At 45.8% G+C, this 23,982-nt stretch overlaps 3 protein-coding genes across 7 annotated transcripts in view; 2 read left to right on the top strand and 1 right to left on the bottom strand.

The window, feature by feature from the left end:
* The window catches only part of afg2b (AFG2 AAA ATPase homolog B), a 16,019-nt gene extending 7,148 nt beyond the window's left edge, over positions 1–8,871 (top strand). For all 3 annotated transcript variants that reach the window (XM_064990090.1, XM_064990097.1, XM_064990103.1), the window contains exons 5-11: positions 553–738; positions 1,566–1,724; positions 1,929–2,138; positions 2,337–2,564; positions 2,801–2,935; positions 4,207–4,332; positions 5,365–8,871. In XM_064990090.1, the coding sequence (XP_064846162.1) occupies positions 553–738; positions 1,566–1,724; positions 1,929–2,138; positions 2,337–2,564; positions 2,801–2,935; positions 4,207–4,332; positions 5,365–5,502 (1,182 nt within the window). In that variant the 3' untranslated portion in view covers positions 5,503–8,871. The remainder of the gene's footprint in view (positions 1–552; positions 739–1,565; positions 1,725–1,928; positions 2,139–2,336; positions 2,565–2,800; positions 2,936–4,206; positions 4,333–5,364) is intronic.
* slc30a4 (solute carrier family 30 member 4) lies at positions 7,698–21,001 on the bottom strand. Of its 3 annotated transcripts, none has more exons than XM_064990125.1 (8): positions 20,883–21,001; positions 19,309–19,863; positions 18,322–18,468; positions 17,888–18,041; positions 14,235–14,463; positions 11,043–11,148; positions 10,219–10,353; positions 7,698–9,729 (listed from the first exon to the last, which is right to left on the bottom strand). In XM_064990125.1, exons 2-8 carry the CDS (start codon positions 19,718–19,720, stop codon positions 9,575–9,577), a joined length of 1,338 nt encoding a protein of 445 aa, XP_064846197.1. In that variant the 5' UTR covers positions 19,721–19,863; positions 20,883–21,001; the 3' UTR covers positions 7,698–9,574. The 3 variants fall into 3 exon arrangements, with proteins under 3 accessions (XP_064846197.1, XP_064846188.1, XP_064846204.1); XM_064990116.1 differs by lacking the exon at positions 20,883–21,001 and adding an exon at positions 20,445–20,534; XM_064990132.1 differs by lacking the exon at positions 20,883–21,001 and adding an exon at positions 20,445–20,534 and having other exon boundaries at positions 18,322–18,396.
* On the top strand, positions 20,568–23,982 carry bloc1s6 (biogenesis of lysosomal organelles complex-1, subunit 6, pallidin). The gene is made up of 6 exons (XM_064990143.1): positions 20,568–20,660; positions 21,617–21,717; positions 22,409–22,571; positions 22,913–23,000; positions 23,140–23,226; positions 23,455–23,982. Exons 2-6 carry the CDS (start codon positions 21,645–21,647, stop codon positions 23,572–23,574), a joined length of 531 nt encoding a protein of 176 aa, XP_064846215.1. The 5' UTR covers positions 20,568–20,660; positions 21,617–21,644; the 3' UTR covers positions 23,575–23,982.

Genomic DNA, 23,982 nt, shown 5'->3' with positions numbered 1-23,982 from the left:
GTGCCCCCACAGCACAGCAGTAGTTGTCCATCCTGTCTGTAATGTTTCCTCTCTCTCTCTCTCTCTCTGTTGTCCAGGTGGTTATCGGTGCCCCCACAGCACAGCAGTAGTTATCCATCCTGTCTGTAATGTTTCCTCTCTCTCTCTGTTGTCCAGGTGGTTATCGGTGCCCCCACAGCACAGCAGTAGTTATCCATCCTGTCTGTAATGTTTCCTCTCTCTCTCTCTCTGTTGTCCAGGTGGTTATCGGTGCCCCCACAGCACAGCAGTAGTTGTCCATCCTGTCTGTAATGTTTCCTCTCTCTCTCTCTCTGTTGTCCAGGTGGTTATCGGTGCCCCCACAGCAGTAGTTGTCCATCCTTTCTGTAATGTTTTCTCTCTCTCTCTTGTCCAGGTGGTTATCGGTGCCCCCACAGCACAGCAGTAGTTGTCCATCCTGTCTAATGTTTCCTCTCTCTCTCTGTTGTCCAGGTGGTTATCGGTGCCCCCACAGCACAGCAGTAGTTATCCATCCTGTCTGTAATGTTTCCTCTCTCTCTCTCTGTTGTCCAGGTGGTTATCGGTGCCCCCACAGCACAACAGCGGTTGTCCATCCTGTCAGTGCTGTGCCAGGCCATGCCAGTGTGTGTCAGTGTGGACTGGGCAGAGCTGGCCCAGAGGACTACAGGATATGTGGGTGCTGACCTCAGTGCTCTCTGCCGTGAGGCTGCCATGCTGGCTATACGACACAACACACCGGTAAGCATAGACACACACGCGCTGTAAAGTCAGCTCATATTGGTCTTTGAGCCGTGTCATCCACACACACACTGTAAAGTCAGCTCATATTGGTCCTTTGAGCCGTGTCATCCACACACACACTGTAAAGTCAACTCATATTGGTCCTTTGAGCCAGATCATCCACACACACACTGTAAAGTCAGCTCATATTGGTCCTTTGAGCCGGATCATCCACACACACACTGTAAAGTCAGCTCATATTGGTCCTTTGAGCCGGATCATCCACACACACACTGTAAAGTCAGCTCATATTGGTCCTTTGAGCCGGATCATCCACACACACACTGTAAAGTCAGCTCATATTGGTCCTTTGAGCCGGATCATCCACACACACACTGTAAAGTCAGCTCATATTGGTCCTTTGAGCCGGATCATCCACACACACACTGTAAAGTCAGCTCATATTGGTCCTTTGAGCCGGATCATCCACACACACACTGTAAAGTCAGCTCATATTGGTCCTTTGAGCCGGATCATCCACACACACACTGTAAAGTCAGCTCATATTGGTCCTTTGAGCCGGATCATCCACACACACACTGTAAAGTCAGCTCATATTGGTCCTTTGAGCCGGATCATCCACACACACACTGTAAAGTCAACTCATATTGGTCCTTTGAGCCGGATCATCCACACACACACTGTAAAGTCAGCTCATATTGGTCCTTTGAGCCGTGTCATCCACACACTCCACACACACTTGTTCTACCTTCTATCCAGGTTATTGTCATTGAGATACAGTCTTAACATTATTGACTCCTGCTGTGTGTTGTGTATGTTGTCAGGGTTCAGGGGAGCAGACTGTCACCATGGAACACTTCCTGTCTGCCCTGAAGACTGTCCGTCCATCCTGTCTGAGGGGCAGTCTGGGACGGACAGACCTCCCAGCCGTCTCCTGGGAACAGATAGGAGGCCTGGAGGAAGTCAAAGCCAAACTACAACAGGTACTGGTGGAACTATACCGGGAAAACAGCAGCATTCCTTTATTCATTCATTCATTTGACCAACACTGAAGAGCAGCAGGCAATAACAGATACAACAGACACACAGCTCTGCTCCAAAGTAGTGCACTAGAGAGTAAGGTGAATAGGGTATCATTTGAGACTTGTCCTGACTTCCTGTCCTCTGTTTCTGCTCCCTCCCTGTAGAGTATAGAGTGGCCAATGCGTTACCCGGAGGCGTTTGTGCGTCTGGGTCTGTCCCGTCCCAGGGGGGTGTTGCTGTACGGTCCCCCAGGCTGTGCTAAGACCACCCTGGTCAGGGCTGCAGCTACCTCCTCCCATTGCTCCTTCCTGTCAGTCAGCGGGGCTGACCTCTACTCTCCATATGTAGGAGATTCGGAGAAGGCCCTGGCTCAGGTAGGGGTTTAGAGAGCCCCTCGTCTTAACTGAATGTTCCTATTGTTCTTGTACTAGCATGCAGTGTTAGATATCTTCTGAAGCAGTTCAACTTTGTTATTTGGAGGAATGTTGCTGTCATGCTTTAATCAATAGAATCACTTTGGTAGATGTTATTGTGTGTACGTGAATAACCTTGTGGTGTGTTCCTGTATGTAGCTCTTTCGTCAGGCGCGGGCCTGCGCTCCCTCCATCCTGTTCCTGGATGAGGTGGACTCTCTGATTGGCTCCCGGTCAGAAGGCCATGTCCCTCAGAGTGCCCAGACCCGCCTCCTGTCTGTGCTGCTGAATGAGCTGGACGGGGTAGGCTTTAGGACCCTGGAGAGGAGAGGAGCAGGGAAGACCCTACAGGCTGAGGGAGTGGAGCACCACCAGCAACAGGAACATGTCAGACATTACATCCTACTACTAGAGCACCAATCAAAACATACACCATATAATCACACAAAAAACATACACACCAACAGCACACTTTATATGTAGATTCTGCTCAGAATCACTGAATTACAAATCACTTAAAGTGGCGATTCTGAGCTTCACATTGCTCAAACTGATCGCCTCAAACGTCCTGACAATCGCTACTGTCGTTGTTAACATGATGTCCTGTCTGCCCTCCCTGTCAGTTGGAGTACCAGGAGGTGTGTAACAAGGAAGTGATGATTGTAGCCGCCACGAACAGACCAGACTCTCTGGACAGTGCCCTCCTAAGGCCTGGAAGACTGGATCAGATCATCTATGTACCCCCACCTGACCTACAGGTATCTATTACCACCTTCGCCTGACCTACAGGTATCTATTACCACCTTCGCCTGACCTACAGGTATCTATTACCACCTTCGCCTGACCTACAGGTATCTATTACCACTTTCACCTGACCTACAGGTAACTATTACCACCTTCGCCTGACCTACAAGTATCTATTACCACTTTTACCTGACCTACAGGTATCTATTACCACCTTCGCCTGACCTACAGGTATTTATTACCACCTGACCTACAGGTAACTATTACCACCTTCACCTGACCTACAGGTATTTATTACCACTTTCACCTGACCTACAGGTAACTATTACCACCTTCGCCTGACCTACAAGTATCTATTACCACCTTCGCCTGACCTACAAGTATCTATTACCACTTTTACCTGACCTACAGGTAACTATTACCACCTTCACCTGACCTACAGGTAACTATTACCACCTTCACCTGACCTACAGGTAACTATTACCACCTTCACCTGACCTACAGGTAACTATTACCACCTTCACCTGACCTACAGGTAACTATTACCACCTTCGCCTGACCTACAGGTATTTATTACCACCTGACCTACAGGTAACTATTACCACCTTCACCTGACCTACAGGTATTTATTACCACCTTCACCTGACCTACAGGTATTTATTACCACTTTCACCTGACCTACAGGTAACTATTACCACCTTCGCCTGACCTACAAGTATCTATTACCACCTTCGCCTGACCTACAAGTATCTATTACCACTTTTACCTGACCTACAGGTAACTATTACCACCTTCACCTGACCTACAGGTATCTATTACCACCTTCGCCTGACCTACAGGTATCTATTACCACTTTCACCTGACCTACAGGTAACTATTACCACCTTCGCCTGACCTACAAGTATCTATTACCACTTTTACCTGACCTACAGACCTACCACCTTAACCTGACCTATTATCTACCACTTTTACCTGACCTACAGGTATCTATTACAACTTTTACCTGACCTACAGGTATCTATTACAACCTTCACCTGACCTACAGGTATCTATTACCACCTTCACCTGACCTACAGGTAACTATTACCACCTGACCTACAGGTAACTATTACCACCTTCACCTGACCTACAGGTAACTATTACCACCTTCACCTGACCTACAGGTAACTATTACCACCTTCACCTGACCTACAGGTATCTATTACCACCTTCACCTGACCTACAGGTATCTATTACCACCTTCACCTGAACTGATCTCACCCCCTCTTTCTCCTCCCCCCTCCAGGCGCGTGTGTCCATCCTGCAGGTGTGTACAGAGAAGATGCCTCTGGATGATGATGTGTGTCTGGAGGAGCTGGCTAGACACACTGACCTTTACTCTGGAGCAGACCTGGAGAACCTGTGCAGAGAGGTACAGAGGACCAAAACACACCTCCCCTGTAAATACAACATACTGTACCTGTCCCTTTTTAAACCTTCACAATGAGGTACAGAGTACACCAATACACCTGTCCCTTTTAAACCTTCACAATGAGGTACAGAGTACACCAATACACCTGTCCCTTTAAACCTTCACAATGAGGTACAGAGTACACCAATACACCTGTCCCTTTTACACCTGTCCCTTTTAAACCTTCACAATGAGGTACAGAGTACACCAATACACCTGTCCCTTTTAAACCTTCACAATGAGGTACAGAGTACACCAATACACCTGTCCCTTTAAACCTTCACAATGAGGTACAGAGTACACCTGTCCCTTTAAACCTTCACAATGAGGTACAGAGTACACCAATACACCTGTCCCTTTAAACCTTCACAATGAGGTACAGAGTACACCAATACACCTGTCCCTTTAAACCTTCGCAATGAGGTACAGAGTACACCAATACACCTGTCCCTTTTAAACCTTCACAATGAGGTACAGAGTACACCAATACACCTGTCCCTTTTAAACCTTCACAATGAGGTACAGAGTACACCAATACACCTGTCCCTTTAAACCTTCACAATGAGGTACAGAGTACACCAATACACCTGTCCCTTTAAACCTTCGCAATGAGGTACAGAGTACACCAATACACCTGTCCCTTTAAACCTTCAATGAGGTACAGAGTGTCCCTTTAAACCTTCGCAATGAGGTACAGAGTACACCAATACACCTGTCCCTTTAAACCTTCACAATGAGGTACAGAGTACACCAATACACCTGTCCCTTTAAACCTTCACAATGAGGTACAGAGTACACCAATACACCTGTCCCTTTAAACCTTCACAATGAGGTACAGAGTACACTAATACACCTGTCCCTAAAGTATAGACACTGCCTTCACCAGTCACTTTTAGAAAATTGCATGTTTTAACGATAGGAGAGATTCAGCAACGTGTTTGTTTCTACCATAGAATGAGAGCTGCCGGGGTTTAACTGTATTGTTGTCTGCAGGCAGCTCTGTTGACCCTCCAGGATGAAAGTATGGAAGCTTCTAGTATCAAACACCGATACTTCCTCCAGTCTTTACAGAGGATGACTCCCTCTCTTTCGACCCAGCAACTCCAGACATACAAAAACCTCTTCAGATGACCAACTATAGACCCCCCCCATCACAAGATGCCTCGGACTTGGAAAATAAAAATTACATTGTTTCCTTTCCTTTTTGGGGGTTTGTTGGCTGTTTATGGTGATGAGTTGACGGTATGTAGGCCTAATTACATTAGTACATTGAGATGATTGTAATACATCAGCACAAGCAGGATCTCCACTCCAGTCCTCCAACAACACACACTTAATGTAGCCCGTACAAAAACAACTGATTCAACTTTAAGGGCTTGATGATTAGAATCAGGTGTGCTTGTCCAGAACCACAACAAAAATATATACTGTTGGTGTAACTAGAGGACCAGAAACTGCTCGTTCATGGTCTTGCCCAGGGAGTCACGGTCAAGAACCCCCAACCTGGGAAAACCGGTGCCACAGGGACCCCCTTCCTGATTCATTCTGTCTTATTGGGTAAAGGATCATGGCCACGCAAAGTCATTGAAATGTTTTGACCTCCCCACAGTTAATGAAATACACAAGTGTGAACTTTAAGTCTATTTTAGCTAGAAAAGGTAACTCAAAGTACACTGCTCAAAAAAATAAAGGGAACACTTAAACAACACAATGTAACTCCAAGTCAATCACACTTCTGTGAAATCAAACTGTCCACTTAGGAAGCAACACTGACAAATTTCACATGCTGTTGTGCAAATGGAATAGACAACAGGTGTAAATTATAGGCATTTAGCAAGACACCCCCAATAAAGGAATAGTTCTGCAGGTGATAACCACAGACCACTTCTCAGTTCCTATGCTTCCTGGCTGATGTTTTGGTCACTTTTGAATGCTGGCGGTGCTTTGACTCTAGTGGTAGCATGAGACGGAGTCTACAACACACAAGTGGCTCAGGTAGTGCAGCTCATCCAGGATGGCACATCAATGGGAGCTGTGGCAAGGTTTGCTGTGTCTGTCAGCGTAGTGTCCAGAGCATGGAGGTGCTAGCAGGAGACAGGCCAGTACATCAGGAGACGTGGAGGAGGGCAACAACCCAGCAGCAGGACCGCTACCTCCGCCCTTGTTCAAGGAGGAGCACTGCCAGAGCCCTGCAAAATGACCTCCAGCAGGCCACAAATGTGCATGTGTCTGCTCAAACGGTCAGAAACAGACTCCATGAGGGTCTGACGTCCACAGGTGGGGGTTGTGCTTACAGCCCAACACCGTGCAGGACGTTTGGCATTTGCCAGAGAACACCAAGATTGGCAAATTCGCCACTGGCGCCCTGTGCTCTTCACAGATGAAAGCAGGTTCACACTGAGCATGTGACAGTCTGGAGACGCCATAAAGAACGTTCTGCTGCCTGCAACATCCTCCAGCATGACCGGTTTGGAGGTGGGTCAGTCATGGTGTGGGGTGGCATTTCTTTGGGGGGCCGCACAGCCCTCCATGTGCTCGCCAGAGGTAGCCTGACTGCCATTAGGTACCGAGATGAGATCCTCAGACCCCTTGTGAGACCATATGCTGGTGTGGTTGGCCCTGGGTTACTCCTAATGCAAGACAATGCTAGACCTCATGCGGCTGGAGTGTGTCAGCAGTTCCTGCAAGAGGAAGGCATTGATGCTATGGACTGGCCCGCCCGTTCTCCAGACCTGAATCCAATTTAGCACATCTGGGACATCATGTCTCGCTCCATCCACCAATGCCACGTTGCACCACAGACTGTCCGGGAGTTGGCGGATGCTTTAGTCCAGGTCTGGGAGGAGATCCCTCAGGAGACCATCCGTCACCTCATCAGGAGCATGCCCAGGCGTTGTAGGGAGGTCATACAGGCACGTGGAGGCCACACACACACTACTGAGCCTCATTTTGACTTGTTTTAAGGACATTACAAAGTTGGATCAGCCTGTAGTGTAGTTTTCCACTTTAATTTTGAGTGTCACTCCAAATCCAGACCTCCATGGGTTAATAAATTTGATTTCCATTGATAATTTTATCATCAGCACATTCAACTATGTAAAGAAAAAAGTATTTAATAAGAATATTTCATTCATTCAGATCTAGGTTGAGTTATTTTAGTGTTCCCTTTTTTTTTTGAGCAGTGTATATTGGTTAACAGCTGATTTAAAAAGTTGGACATTTTAGCCAACACATGGCTAAGTCAAGGAAGTTTACCAGCAGCATCCTGTGTTGAATACCTCTGCTCTAGTCCCCTTTAGAAGCAGAACAAAACACAACTCTTTAGGTCGGTGTTCAAAGGAAGATATTTATTTCTAAATGTAACAGGTTCTTCATTCACATGTTTCCAGTCAATGTATCTGCCAGTTGAGTAAAGGGACGTGAGAGTGACAGACTCAGACAGGTCTCAGTCTAGTGATAAAGTAACTCAAAAGATTGTTTAAATGAATCATGGTTATCCAACAGCTGATCATGTGATCAACAGGCAAGACTGCATCCTGATTTTAAGGGAATATAAGTCAGTTCTCATGCCCATATTAGTTTACCAATTAAAGTATGCCATTTGGGACGTTCCCATACTTCATTCTACCTAGTAGTACACAAGTGTGGATATTGGAGCAGAGCCTTATTAAGTGTTCAGGTTGAAGTAATGAATGTGCAAATCACTGAAACACTGGTGAGTGCTGGTGTAGAGCCAAACCTGACAATGTGATCGACCAAATACCTTAACATAAAATAAATCAAACAAGAGCAACACAAGGCAGGTAATGCATATACTGATATGATTTGCAGTTAAAGAAAATGTCATTTTAGTCTGTTCCAACCAACATGTTGATAAGCTTGGACAGGAAGACTGACAGTGGTTTAAGGAACCAACCAAGACCTGAAGACAATGCCAAATGTATTTATATACACACAATGACTGAATTATGCATATTATAAATATTGGCATCTCACAGCCCTCAATGCTTATGGAATAATACTGCATTTCTGAAATGTTGACAGAATCAATCTGATAAGCAAATAAAACTGGTTGATATTAACTAGAAGCAGTAGTCATGCATTTCCCTACTACAGTATTAAAACATGATTCAAAGTCAGTTTCCTGATTTCAGCCAGAATAAGTTAACTGTTAAAGAAACAAGTAAAACAAACAAAAAGAGTATGGTCAGTACTCTAAATTCAGAACCATTTTAACATAAAAACACATCCTCTCTGTCTACTGGTTCAACACGGTCAGTAAAAGGAGAAGGCAATATGGACACGATCATCAGATCAATAATACAATCAGATGTATGGATGAACCTTTTAGAGACGGCCTGGGCCTCATCTCTGGCTGTGCCTGAAAACGTTACTAGTTTCCACAGTCCTTTTTTCCCCCCTCAATTCCTCTCAAAGCTCATTGGAGGTGGTCGTCAGAGGGTAGTACCTTGGATCTTCTCCGCCAATTAACTTTGAGGAGTTGAGGAAACAAAGACAGCGGAAGAAAGGATTGGGCCGCTAGTAACATTCAGACACAGCCTCACATCAACCTAGTCAAACACCGATACAGGCCTCTCCGCTACAAGACCAATACTAACTTCAGATAATCACAGTTAACTTGCATTGGCGTGCCAGACTTTACATACAGGTGCATATCTCATGTTAGGATTGGTCCTTAACAGGTCAGAGTAGATCCCAGTGGTTCTACCTTGTGAGGAGAGGATGACAGACAGTGAATTTGAGGAACCTCAACCTTCTCCTCCGATGTGTTGAGGCAGCAAGAAGAGGATGCAAGGAATCAAAGAAATAGAATTGAGATGAGCCCAGAGACATTCCCTGTTGTCACCCCACTGGAAACAATAGACTGTAGGTGTTCTAAGTATAGAGTGCTCAAACAAACATTAACACAGTTCAATTATAGAAGTACTAAAGAAAAGGAATAATGTTAAACATTTACAGGCTTTAATGGTGATTATTATAGATCTTTCGTTGAATAGTTAAGATTCATTCAACCCCTCTTCAGAAAACTTTGCAACAGCCCAGGAGGAATCAGCTGTCCTTTAAAAATAAAATGTGCATCTGACTGTCAGTCCGAATATCCTGGCAATGGCATAGACCAGATCAGTTCACTACGCTTTGGCACCAGTCTGGTTTAACGTCCTCAGACCGTCTTTAATTCAGGCTATGCGGTGGACTCTCGGCAGTGTGTACAGGTGCGTGTAGCCCTGTTTCTGTGTGTCTGGACCTGCACGGTGCACCTGGTCAGGCCGTAGGTGTGGATCAACAGGTGTCTGGCCTTGGCCTGCACGTCCTCCCACGCACTGGCACTAGAGGGCGCTAGAAGCACAATGCACAGCAATAGGTTAGGACACTAGCTCTTCATTTATCTTTACTCGATTCCTCGACACCTCCTTGTTAAAATCCATTGGAGAAGTAGGTCCGAGGGGGAAGGACCTTGGAGCTCCAACAGTTAAGGGTCGAGGATATAGGATGTGAAGAATGTGCACCCCTTTAGTCCCCCAGGGCTCCCGAGTGGCGCAGCGGTCTAAGACACTGCATCTCAGTGCTAGAGGCAACACTACAGACCCTGGTTCGATTCCAGGCTGAATCACAACCGGCTGTGATTGGGAGTCCCATAGGACGGCGCACAATTGGCTCAGCATCATTGTAAATAAGAACTTATTCTTAACTGACTTGCCTAGTTAAATAAAAATCACAGAAAAACTAAATTGAGATACAACCAGAGTGTAGAGTTCCTAAACCCATCAACAGAATGCATGCCATATGCACAACTAACAAAAGGAGAGGAAGTCAAAGGTCACTCACAGAGCCGCAGGTGTGCGAGGGCGGTGGTCTTGTCGCCGGTTAATGCCCACACGTTGAGCTCGTCAACTGATTGGACGTCCTCCAACTTCAGAAGGTCTTCTCTGATTCGCTGAACGTCCACATGCCTGGGTGCCCCTAACAGCACCACACACTTTAAGTTTCATGAAACTCAGAACTTTAACATTGTTTCTCTCTAACGAGTCTTGATGCCATGTACTGTAAGTTGCTAGCAAAAGACTTGTCCCTTTCATAGCATGAGAACAATCTACTATTATTTAAACACTACGGGACATTTTTACAGCTCCAGAATAGACAATTGAAAGTGTGTTTAGGTGCAGGACTGTATATTAAAGCAGCACTATATAATCATGGTTAGAGTTTATGGCAGTTTCAGACAGGAAGTGAATAGAATAAGCGTCTGTTCTGATGATAGTAGATCTGTCTGGTTAACAAAGAGCAGAAATATGTAGTTTATCTCTGTCCCTCCAGGACATTATGGATTGATCTAGAGCAGCGGTTCCTATTCCTGGTACTGGAATCTGCAAATCAAAGGCTTGATGAAAACTAAAATGTGCACCCCTTTATGCCCCCAAGACCAGGACTGAGAACCACTGATCTAAATCATAGGTTAATACACTGGTTCCCAACAGCACAGTTTTGTTGTAGCTCCAGACAAACACCTGATTCAACTAATCATCATCCCCTCAATGAGTTGAATCAGGTGAGTTTGTCCGGGGCTACAACAACGTGTGCTGTTGGGGGGACTGGAGGAGGGAAACACTGGGCTAATATATGAACTGGAATACGTGTCGCCGTAGTCTCACCCTCGAGGACGATGACTCCTGTGTCTCGTATGATGCGTATCGTTGTGAACAGCACCAGGATAGAGAAGATGTAGGTGCAGATGGGGTCTGCCAGCTTGTACTCTGGCTGGGGGGGGCAAAGGTCAGGTCAATCTAACAGCTTGTACTCTGGTTAGGGGGGGGCATGGTCAGGTCAATCTAACAGCTTGTACTCTGGCTGGGGGGGGCAATGGTCAGGTCAATCTAACAGCTTGTACTCTGGCTGGGGGGGGCAAAGGTCAGGTCAATCTAACAGCTCAATCTAACAGCTACTCTGGTTAGGGGGCAAAGGTCAGGTCAATCTAACAGCTTGTACTCTGGTTAGGGGGGCAATGGTCAGGTCAATCTAACAGCTTGTACTCTGGCTGGGGGGCAAAGGTCAGGTCAATCTAACAGCTTGTACTCTGGTTAGGGGGGGCAAAGGTCAGGTCAATCTAACAGCTTGTACTCTGGTTAGGGGGCAAAGGTCAGGTCAATCTAACAGCTTGTACTCTGGGGCTGGGGGGGGGTCAATCAATGGTCAGGTCAATCTAACAGCTTGTACTCTGGCTGGGGGGGGGGCAATGGTCAGGTCAATCTAACAGCTTGTACTCTGGCTGGGGGGGGCAAAGGTCAGGTCGTTCTAACAGCTTGTACTCTGGCTAGGGAGGGGGCAAAGGTCAGGTCGTTCTAACAGCTTGTACTCTGGCTAGGGAGGGGGCAAAGGTCAGGTCGTTCTAACAGCTTGTACTCTGGTTAGGGGGGACAAAGGTCAGGTCAATCTAACAGCTTGTACTCTGGCTGGGGGGGGACAAAGGTCAGGTCAATCTAACAGCTTGTACTCTGGCTGGGGGGGGGGCAAAGGTCAGGTCAATCTAACAGCTTGTACTCTGGCTGGGGGGCAAAGGTCAGGTCAATCTAACAGCTTGTACTCTGGCTGGGGGGGCAAAGGTCAGGTCAATCTAACAGCTTGTACTCTGGTTAGGGGGCAAAGGTCAGGTCAATCTAACAGCTTGTACTCTGGTTAAAGGTCAGGTCAATCTAACAGCTTGTACTCTGGTTAGGGGGGCAATGGTCAGGTCAAACTAACAGCTTGTACTCTGGTTAGGTCAGGTCAATCTAACAGCTTGTACTCTGGCTGGGGGAGCAAAGGTCAGGTTAATCTAACAGCTTGTACTCTGGTTAGGGGGGCAAAGGTCAGGTCAAACTAACAGCTTGTACTCTGGTTAGGGGGGGCAATGGTCAGGTCAATCTAACAGCTTGTACTCTGGCTGGGGGGGCAATGGTCAGGTCAATCTAACAGCTTGTACTCTGGCTGGGGGGGGTCAGGTCAAAGGTCAGGTCAATCTAACAGCTTGTACTCTGGCTCAATCAGGTCAATCTAACAGCTTGTACTCTGGCTGGGGGGGGGCAAAGGTCAGGTCAATCTAACAGCTTGTACTCTGGTTAGGGGGCAAAGGTCAGGTCAATCTAACAGCTTGTACTCTGGTTAGGGGGGGCAAAGGTCAGGTCAATCTAACAGCTTGTACTCTGGTTAGGGGGTCAATCTAACAATGGTCAGGTCAAACTAACAGCTTGTACTCTGGTTAGGGGGGCAATGGTCAGGTCAATCTAACAGCTTGTACTCTGGCTGGGGGAGCAAAGGTCAGGTTAATCTAACAGCTTGTACTCTGGTTAGGGGGGGGCAAAGGTCAGGTCAAACTAACAGCTTGTACTCTGGTTAGGGGGGCAATGGTCAGGTCAATCTAACAGCTTGTACTCTGGCTGGGGGGGGCAATGGTCAGGTCAATCTAACAGCTTGTACTCTGGCTGGGGGGGGGGCAATGGTCAGGTCAATCTAACAGCTTGTACTCTGGCTGGGGGGGCAAAGGTCAGGTCAATCTAACAGCTTGTACTCTGGGTAGGGGGGGGGGGGCAATGGTCAGGTCAATCTAACAGCTTGTACTCTGGCTGGGGGGGGCAAAGGTCAGGTCAATCTAACAGCTTGTACTCTGGTTAGGGGGGGGGCAATGGTCAGGTCAATCTAACAGCTTGTACTCTGGCTGGGGGGGGCAAAGGTCAGGTCGTTCTAACAGCTTGTACTCTGGCTAGGGGGGCAAAGGTCAGGTCGTTCTAACAGCTTGTACTCTGGCTAGGGTGGGGGCAAAGGTCAGGTCAATCTAACAGCTTGTACTCTGGTTAGGGGGGCAATGGTCAGGTCAATCTAACAGCTTGTACTCTGGTTAGGGGGGGCAATGGTCAGGTCAATCTAACAGCTTGTACTCTGGTTAGGGGGCAATGGTCAGGTCAATCTAACAGCTTGTATCTTGGCTAGGGGGGGAAAGGTCAGGTCAATCTAACAGCTTGTACTCTGGCTGGGGGGGGCAATGGTCAGGTCAATCTAACAGCTTGTACTCTGGCTGGGGGGCAAAGGTCAGGTCAATCTAACAGCTTGTACTCTGGCTGGGGGGGGGGGGGCAAAGGTCAGGTCAATCTAACAGCTTATACCTTGGCTAGGGGGGCAATGGTCAGGTCAATCTAACAGCTTGTATCTTGGCTAGGGGGGAAGGTCAGGTCAATCTAACAGCTTGTACTCTGGCTGGGGGGGGCAATGGTCAGGTCAATCTAACAGCCTGTATCTTGGCCAGGGGGGCAATCTAACAGCCTGTATCTTGGCTGGCGGGGGGGGCAAAAGTCAGGTCAATCTAACAGCCCGTCCTCTAGCTAGGGAGGGGGGGGGGAATGGTCAGGTCAATCTAACAGCTTGGTCGTTTGGCACACACTGAAGGAAACAGACTAACAGTTCCTTTCTACGTGGACTCGTCCAATAAGGCAGCGTTTCCCAAACTCGGTCCTAGGGCTCCCACTGTGTGCAGGTTTTGCCGTAGCACGACACAGCTGATTCAAATAACCAACTCCTCATCAAGCTTTGAATCAGTTGTGTCGTGTAGGTACAAAACGTGCTCCCAAGGGGGGCCCCAGGCCCGTAGGTACAAAACCAAAACGTGCTCCCAGGGGTGGCCCCAGCACAGAGTTTGGGAAACCCTGCAATAAGAAACTAAATGTGCATTTTCCATTGCATGGACTAATGACCACGACCCTGGCCTGACCAAGCAAGCCCTTAAACCATCCCATTCAGCCCCTCAACATTAAACAGTTCCAAAATAAATTGAACTTTAACCTCTTCCTGCTCCCAGGTCAGACGTTGCAGCCTACCTTGAAGCGTACGATGTAGGCAGCTATGAGGACCCCTATACTCTGGACCAGGTCTCCCAGTGCATGGATGAAGGCTGCCCTGACCACCAGGCTGCCCTGGGGCCCCTGGGCTGGGGGTCCACCGTGGCTGTGGCCGTGTGAGGGTGGAGGGGGAACCCCGTGTGAGTGACCATGACCCCCGTGGGAGTGGAGGTGACCGTTACCGGTCTGGTTCAGGAGGAAACCCATACTATATCAATAATTATGAGAGAGAGAGAGAGAGGAGAGATGTCAGTTTAACTATGTTTAATCATTACTATACATGATTGAGGCTACACTATCAATCATCAACACACGGCACGCTCATCAACACACGGCACGCTCATCAACACACGGCACGCTCATCAACACACGGCACGCTCATCAACACACGGCACGCTCATCAACACTTTACACACGGCACGCATCATTTACATTTTTTTATTTATACAGGTTTTTCCTCATTGAGATAACATCTTTTTAAAGAGACCTGGTCCAATAGCAGCAGGGGGAACAACATTTCAGACAACTTACATGCACTAACACAACATTAAACAAACCTATACACATACAGTACATGTAAAAAAATATATATATATTTTAATTCATGCCTAAAAAACAGCTGTCACATGGACCAGGTGTTTAAACTCCACCAACATGACTAGATCAAATGTTTAGGAGAGAATTCCAGGAGCACGGAGCTGAGTAACTAAAACTATTTCTACCATGACCGGTTCTAATTCTTGGTACTGTTAAAAGCGAATGGGACCGTAATTGATATTTATTTACCGACATGATTAAAAAAAAAAAAAGTGGAATTTCACCCAGTATGGCCTTATAAATTAGTGTATACCAGTGTTTAATCCTACGCAAGGTCAACGACGACCAGCCAACAGCACTGTTGAGATCACAATGACGTGTTAGACGTTTTTGATTTGTAAGGAACATGAGGACCACATGATATACTGAATCAAGTGCTCTCAGGGTAGTGGTTGAGGCCTGCATATATAGAACACCACTCAAATCTAAAACCGGTAGTAATGTACATTGTACCAGCTCCCTTCTGGCCTCCAGAGAAAAACAAGCCTTATGCCGGTAATAAAAACCTATTCTCAGCTTGAACTTCCTTATCAAGGTCTACACATGAACAGTGAAGCTCAGCTTGTCACCATCCCACACTCCCAAATATTTGTACACTTTGACTTGCTCTATAGTATGTCCAGCCAATGTAGCAATGACATGATTGGTAACATGCCTGGCATTTGAAAATGGATTCAGAACCAGCTTTAAAATCATACAGATTCTGTTGTATGATGTTACATGCTCTTCAGGCATTTTCAAAAGCTACACTACAACCACTTGAATAAAGAACAGTATCTGCATAAAAATGAGCATCTGCTGTTTCAATATGATCCCCAATGTTGTTCATATACAAAATGAACAGTGAGCCCAAAGGTAGACCCTTGAACACCTGAGCACAACTCTATGGACAACCATCCACCATTACACATTGTGTACGATTTGATAGGTCATTTATAAACCAATCTAGAGCATGACCAGTAACTCCACAACAGCATGTTCCACGGTGTCAAATTCCTTCGACAAATCAATATCAAGAGAAGTGGATGTCATTTAAAATCTTCAATGTTACTGAAACAGTGCTGTGGCCAGACTTAAAGCCTGATTGCATTCAGCACACAACACGCTCATCAACACGCCCCACGCTTATCACACTACAGTCGTGGCCAAAACTTGAGAATGACAAATATTTCCACAAAGTTTGCTGCTTCAGTGTCTTTAGATATTTTTGTCAAATGTTACTATGGAATACTGAAGTATTATTACAAGTATTTCATAAGTGTCAAAGGCTTTTATTGACAATTACATGAAGTTGATGCAAAGTGTCCTGGCATGCTGTCAATTAACTTCTGGGCCACATCCTGACTGATGGCAGCCCATTCTTGCATAATCAATGCTTGGAGTTTGTCAGAACTTGTGGGGTTTTGTTTGTCCAGCCACCTCTTGAGGATTGACCACAAGTTCTCAACGGGATTAAGGTCTGGGGAGTTGCCTGGCCACGGAAACAAAATATCGATGTCTTGTTCCCCGAGATACTTAGTTATCACTTTTGCCTTATGGCAAGGTGCTCCATCATGCTGGAAAAGGCATTGTTTGTCACCACACTGTTCCTGGATGGTTGGGAGAAGTTGCTCTCGGAGGATGTGTTGGTACCATTCTTTGTTCATGGCTGTGTTCTTAGGCAAAATTGTGAGTGAGCCCACTCCCTTGGCTGAGAAGCAACCCCACACATGAATGGTCTCAGGATGCTTTACTGTTGGCATGACACAGGACTGATGGTAGCGCTCACCTCGTCTTCTCCGGACAAGCTTTTTTCCGGATACCCCAAACAATCTGGAAGGGGATTCAGAGAAAATGACGTTACCCCAGTCCTCAGCAGTCCAATCCCTGTACTTTTTGCCGAATATCAGTGTGTCCCTGATGTTTTTCTTCCAGAGAAGTGGCTTCTTTGCTGCCCTTCTTGAAACCAGGCCATCCTCCAAAAGTCTTTGTCTCACTGTGCGTGCAGATGCACTCACACCTGCCTGCTGCCATTCCTGAGCAAGCTCTGTACTGGTGGTGCCCCGATCCCGCAGCTGAATCAACTTTAGGAGACGGTCCTAGTACTTTTTGGACTTCTTGGGCACCTGAAGCCTTCTTCACAACAATTGAACCACTCTCGAAGTTCTTGAGCCGATAAATGGTTGATTTAGGTGCAATCTTACTGGCAGCAATATCCTTGCCTGTGAAGCCCTTTTTGTGCAAAGCAATGATGATGGCACGTGTTTCCTTGCAGGTAACCATGGTTGACAGAGGAAGAACAATGATTCCAAGCACCACCCTACTTTTGAAGCTTACAGTCTGTTATTCGAACTCAATCAGCATGACAGAGTGATCTCCAGCCTTGTCCTCGTCAACACTCACACCTGTGTTAACAAGAGAATCACTGACATGTCAGCTGGTCCTTTGTTGGCAAGCTGAAATGCAGTGGAAATGTTTTTGGGGGATTCAGTTCATTTGCATGGCAAAGAGGGACTTTGCAATTAATTGCAATTCATCTGATCACTCATAACATTCTGGAGTATATGCAAATTGCTATCATACAAACTGAGGCAGCAGACTGAAAATGTATATTTGTGTCATTCTCAACTTTTGGCCACGACTGCACACACTTATCTACACACGCCATGCTTATCATACTACACGCTCATCAAAACTACACACTGCACTTATCATCAACACTCTACATACGCCACACTCTAACCAAGTGAGTCACACAATTGAAAAGTAATTTAGCTCCAGTAGTGTGGAGTGAAGACGAGAAGACCTTTGGACTGCAGTAGTTTATGACATGTCATCATACACTGACTGTGGATCTTTTACAGCCAGACACTGCTGTCCTTGGCTGGAGACAAGGAAGCTTCATCATTCATTCAGTCTAACTGGAATCAGGAATCCCTCCCTCCTCCCCACTGTCAGGGCAGATGAGATGAGTGTTCTGGTGCATATTGACTGCTCTCTCTCTGTGTGTGACAATGCATGTGTGTGCATGCAGGTGTGTACACTCAGCTACTCACACGAGGTTGACAGCGACTCCCACAGCTGCAGTGATGAGCATGGCATCTCCGTTGATTTCAAAGTCCTGACTGACAGTTCTCTGCACTGCCTCGTTCAACAACACCCCCGTTAGGATGTAGATGAGTAACACACTGATACCGGCTGAGACCACCTCTATAGGGGGTAGAGACAGACCAAATAATGTACCGACACGTTTATACTGGACAGCTGAATGTAATATGTTAACAGTTTACTGTCTGCATCTATTAAAACAGGAGGCTCTGAAACAGTAGTAACCTCTGAGCTTCTCAATCAAAGTCACTTTCCTTACACAGTCTGAGGAGAGAACCATGAGATACAAGATCAAAACACTGCTGACCTCACATTCCATCTCAAAATTAAGATCCATAAACAGAACTTTCTAGATGTAACAAGAGGAGTAACAGTAACGTACCTAGGCGATGCAGTCCGAAGGTGAATCTGTTGGTGGGTGGTTTAGCAGACAGCCACAGTGCCAGCAGAGACACCACTATCCCAATCAGGTCAGTTAACATGTGGAGAGCATCAGTCATTATGGCCAGACTGTTAGCTACATAACCACCTAGAGACATTACAAATACATTATCGCCAACAAAATTTCACGTAGGGCCCCCAAAAGGCTAGGGCCTATGACTGCACATGTGGGTATGGATGGAACTGGGTACGTAGACCTGAGAGCCACTGCTGCCCCTCATGATGAGATTTTGTGGCCCCATCCCATCAAAGTTGCCTATCCATGACCTACATTATAACCTACTAATACATTAGGCTACATAGATAGCTGTTAGCTACATCTCCACCTACAGACAGCTGTTAGTTCATTCAAAACTGGCATTTCTCAGAACATAATCAAACACACATTACATTTCTCATCCTCGGTGTGTGTGTGAATTGTTATGGCAGCAGGTGATTGTACAGATACATGTATGCTAATATCACCATGTGTTGAACATTCCTCCACTCTTCACCTGGGGCCAGGTATGAGGGGGGACAGGTATGACCGACTAGGATTACAGATCCAATCACAATGTTGATGTGGGAGATGTAGGATCTGAAAAGAAACTAACTGAGTAGTCTACAGCGGTCCCCAGTCCTGGTCCTGGAGAGCCACAGGGCGTACACTGTGCAGGCTTCAGTTTCAGCCCATCACTAACACTCTTAATTCACCGAATAAAAGGTGTTGATGATTAGTTGGTTAGTGGAATCAGGTGTGCTCTAGCTCGTGAGTAGGTCTACTCAGGCTACTTCAGATTGGAACTTGGAAGTCAATGCTCCAAACATACCAAATTGATTTGATTGGAACTTGAAGGCCACAGCTTTAACCTCGCAGTACTAACAGTGTATAATGAGAGTCTGTAGTCAGTACTGTAACAGACTAGTGTAGTGTGTTTTGTTTGCTCACCTATCAGTTCTCCAATCATGAAGAGGAAATACAACACAGAGGCACACGCCAACTTCTTCATCACTCTCCTCCGTTTAACCCCCTCTCTCTTCTTCGTGCAGCTCTCACACTGCGACCGGTCCATGTTGACACCGGGGCTCCCCAAACTCCCAGAGGACGAGTCGAGCAGCGAGTCGTCATCATCCACCACCACTGTGTTCACCGCGACGCCGTTCGACGGTGCCCCTGCTGCGTAGTCCTCCATCTCACCGGAAACCACCACTTTGAGTTTGTTGAACTTGGGCGCCTCATCCTCCGCGAGTTCGTCCCCAGAGAGGTCAAAGGGTGCCGTGTCGCTCAGGTCCCAGTCCTCAGGCTCCTTCCTAAAGGCGGACCGCACCTTGCTAATGAAGCTCGCACCACCTGACATCATTAATGCCAGTTGTTAACAGTTCAGGAGCTGTTAACTTTCAATAATGCCGGTCCGAGCTTGGTGTGCTTCTCACCAATGTCACAGTCTTATAAAGCACTGAATCAGAGGTTGTGGCTGGAACGTTTACGTCGGTGTTGACACACCTGAAACGTGGAAATCATTCATCAGCAGAAAGAAAAAACGTCCTATCGTTACTTAGAACACACCCAGTGTCTGTTAAAACGACACAGTAGAATAAAGATACTTGATTTATTTTTTAAATGTAATATCTAACTGCACAACAGGTTGACATTTGTAAGTATGTTTCGATCCTCTGTGTAACAGAATATTCCGAGGTGGACATTGATTTAAGGTAGCCTACATATTCAATATTTAATGCACTGAAAACGATAACCATTCCATTTCAGAGAATTCTAATGATTCAATTGGGGATAACAGCACCTCCAACAGAAAACACACAAACAATGCATCCACACTCGGCTGAATCAAAACAGCTTGCTAGTTGTCTGCATGCAAATTCCTCGTTGTCATTAAAGAAATTAACGTTGAAAACATCTTGTTGACTACACAATAATGTCTGGCAACAACTAGCCGGTCCAACAAATCGATTCACCAGACAGAAGAGGGGAGGCTTGATTGGTTAGCCAAGCTAGCTCGGAGACTCGTTGTTTTTAACTGAGCTGAAAACATCACATTCCTCTTACAACATTAGCGTTAAAATTACCGATCGTCAGCCTTTTCTAGGGGAGACCATTTCCTCACTGTGATTGTATTCAAAACCATTTCTCTAACGTCAACATTGCACCGTCAATAGTTTAAGAAACAAGTAATCAAGCTAAATTCTTTCAAACAGGAAGTTCAAACACAGTCACATGAGTGACGCCCTGTCACATGATGTTTTCCAGACGTTGCCATTCTTGATGGAGAGCTAATTTCAAAGGTAAAGTGTTCAAAATGATTGTATATTTTACAATAGAACATGATTGCCTCCATTTGGAATGACTTGAATGTGTTTTGCTGCCTTAGCTAACTGTAGAGTGGACAGCATTTCTAGATTTATTCAGAATGGCATAGCTAGCTAACATAGCCAGGCACCATAGCAGTCTCCTAGACGTGCTGATATCAAACGAGCTAGCTACTATTTGATCTATTTTATTGATACCTGGTTGTGTTGTCTGAGTCAAGCATTCATTTACAAAGGACATTCAGCCAGGGCTTGCCAATCCTCCCCTGAATAGCTACTGGCTTTTCAGGCATTTGCTCCAGCCCTACTGTAACACGCCTGAATCTACTAATCACCTTTGATCAGCTGAATCAGGCGTTTTAGAGCAGGGCTGGAATAAAAGTCTGCACACTTCTCCAAGAGGAAGTGGGTTTGCAAACCCTCAGTAGGTTCAAGGGTCCAAGTGGCTAACATATCCAGTGTTTCCCTTATATTAATTTAGCAGTGGTGGGGCACCATTATTTTTAAACAAGTTAACTTTTAAAAGTTTATATTGTGGTAACTCATACCCAAATAATGTTGTTGACTCATCCTATACTTGTATTTGCATAAAATAAAAAACCCACCTTAAACTTTTTTTAAATGCTTGCTATTTTGTCATATAGTGTGATGTTATACTCCTCAGAAGGATGAGCTGGCCAATCAGTGGTCTAGAAGAGGATGAGCTGGACAATCAGCAGTCCACTTGCATTAATATTTTTAATAACCAGTATACGCCCACACCATTCCAACACAGAAAAGCTTTGTTGACATACTTAATTACAATTATTTTGGAAGGAAAACTATTTCACTGATATTGTAAGTAAGTATAGGTCATATTTCATAGAACTCTGGAAACACCAGGCACACCGCTAAACATCGCTAATTTTGCCGCTGCTGCTTGCTTTCTTTAGGCTGTAGAATCAGACAGTGACAAACAACATGGAGACAGAGGGGAGGGCAGATGAGAGTTCCTCGTCTCAGCGTGACCCTCCTCAGAACACTGGCAGCTACGGTAACTAGTAATGAGTTGCACATGCTTATCTCAACTCTGAATCAAACCCTTATGCCTGATTTGGACTACAGAACCAATCTGAACCAAGTTGAGAAGTACTGGGCTGGCCTGGTCACATATTCACAAGAGTTTCTGAAACCATGCTGGACAAGACATTGTGAAAATGAAATATTGGAGCTAGTACAGTACGGTTCATGTCTAACCTAGAGTGTGAATCAGTCACTTTTCAGTGCTTTTCCACTGGCAGGCTTTGCACCAGTTTTTGGTCCAAAGATGTTTATTATAATAATAAAATAATTTGGTGTATGCTTACCTTATATTTGTCTTATTGGAATTGGAAATGTGTTCTTTGTATATCTTTGTATATCCCCCTCTCCCTGAGATACTCTGAGTGTGAGATCACGGTCAGGGTCTGCCATTATCAACGGCGGCCCTGGAGCAATTGGGGTTAAGAGCAATTGGGGTTTTTCACCTTGTCTACACGTTGATTCAAACTAGAGACCTTTTGGTTACTGGCCCAACACTCTTAACCGCTAGGCTACCTGCCAACTCCAAGACCTGTCCCAAAAAAGCCCCAAAAAGTCTAGGGCCATGGACCTACCCTGACATGAGGTCAGACTGAAGGAAGTGGAACTGGTCTTTCTACATATGACTGGTTAGAATTGTCAGTGTGTTTGTTATTGCCCCTCAGAATTCAGCCTGACTCCCCAGGACTCCCAGCCTGCAGAGAAATCAGTCCCTATTGAAGAGCCCATTGTAGTGGACAGAAAGGCCATAGAGAAACTGACAGAAGGCTTGCTCTCTCACTACCTGCCTGACCTCTACAGCTCCAAACAGGCTCTGTTGGAACTCAAGTTAGTATTCAAATCACATCAGACATTAAAACAAACCCTTGGGTTGCATCCCAAACGGAACTGTATTTCCTTTAAGGTGCACTACTTTTGACCAGGGCCCATAGGGTAGTGCAATATGAAGGGAATAGGGTGCTATTTGGGATGCACTTCTTGTTTCCTCCAGTCCAGTTTCATCTGTCACTTTTAGTTTATTAGGAGGATAATGATAATTCACAGATCACGTCTGAATTAGATTCTACTTTACAAGATAGTTAGTATTCTCTGTCCCTGTTACAGATGTTGTGGTGTGTGACTGTCATGTGTTTGTGGCTCTTATGTTCCTCTCCTTTCCTCTTGACCAGTCAAAACCAAGTCATCCTGCTGGACACACTGGACCAAGAAGTCACCAAATTCAGAGAGTGCAACTCGCTACTGGATCTAAACTCACTGGTACATTTGTCTGTCTCTCTGTCGCTCTGTCTGTCTGTGTCTGTCTGCCTGTTGTTTCAAACATACATAGCATCTGAAGAGAATTCTTTCATTGTCCACCTGTCCTGCTCCCTGTAGGACTGATGGATGTTTGTTTCAGTTCACAGAGGCCAAGTTTTATCACGGTAAACTGGTTAACATACGTAAAGACATGATCATGCTGCACGAGAAGACAACTAAACTAAAGGTGGGTGAATGTTTCTTTTTCCCCCCAGAATGGACTATTGTTGCTTAGCTATTGCTCACCGCATAGTTTGTCCTCCACCTCCTCCATGCATTCTCTCCTTTTCTATGGTAGCAGTTGATAAGAAATGGTTGTTTTAAATGTCAACTTAAATTTGAAATGACTGACATTGAATTGAATGGGAAACTGGGATGAAATGTTTTTTGAAACAATTTGTCTCTCTGTCTCCAGAAAAGAGCGTTGAAGCTGCAGCAGCAGAGACAGAAGGAGGTGATGGAGAAAGAACAACAGAGAGAGAAGGAGCTGGAGAGAGAGAGGCAGCTGATTGCCAAACCTGCCCAGAGAACATAGAACCATCCATGAACTCTGTCCTAACTCAGTCACTGCCAACTATACTATAGAGCCAATGACGAGGGATGCATCACACATGTCGAGGGCTCCGATCCTGACCCCATCTCTGGTTGTTGAACAGTAGACCAACTCTATTCCAAGATGACACAGTTCATCCATGGTTGTTGTCAGAACGTCAGACATGATTTGGTCTCTTGTATGCAGAGGTGTTAGGACAAGTACTGCTTGTAGGTAGTTTTATATTCAGAGGTGTCAAGACGATTACTGCTCCTTGTTAGTTTTTGTGGCCAATCATGCTGTTTAGATCAGAAACAGCACACGCCAGCAGTGATTATTCCTCACTTCCTCCTAAATGGCTGTAATAATAGAGATGTCTGAGGTGAATAAAAGAGAAGAGCAGATGAAGTC

Source organism: Oncorhynchus masou, chromosome 2 (assembly GCF_036934945.1).
Source record: "Oncorhynchus masou masou isolate Uvic2021 chromosome 2, UVic_Omas_1.1, whole genome shotgun sequence".
In the NCBI taxonomy this organism is placed as follows: Eukaryota; Metazoa; Chordata; class Actinopteri; order Salmoniformes; family Salmonidae; genus Oncorhynchus; species Oncorhynchus masou.
The sequence above is the reverse complement of the archived record's forward strand: the minus strand, read 5'-3'. Positions and strand labels throughout refer to the sequence as shown.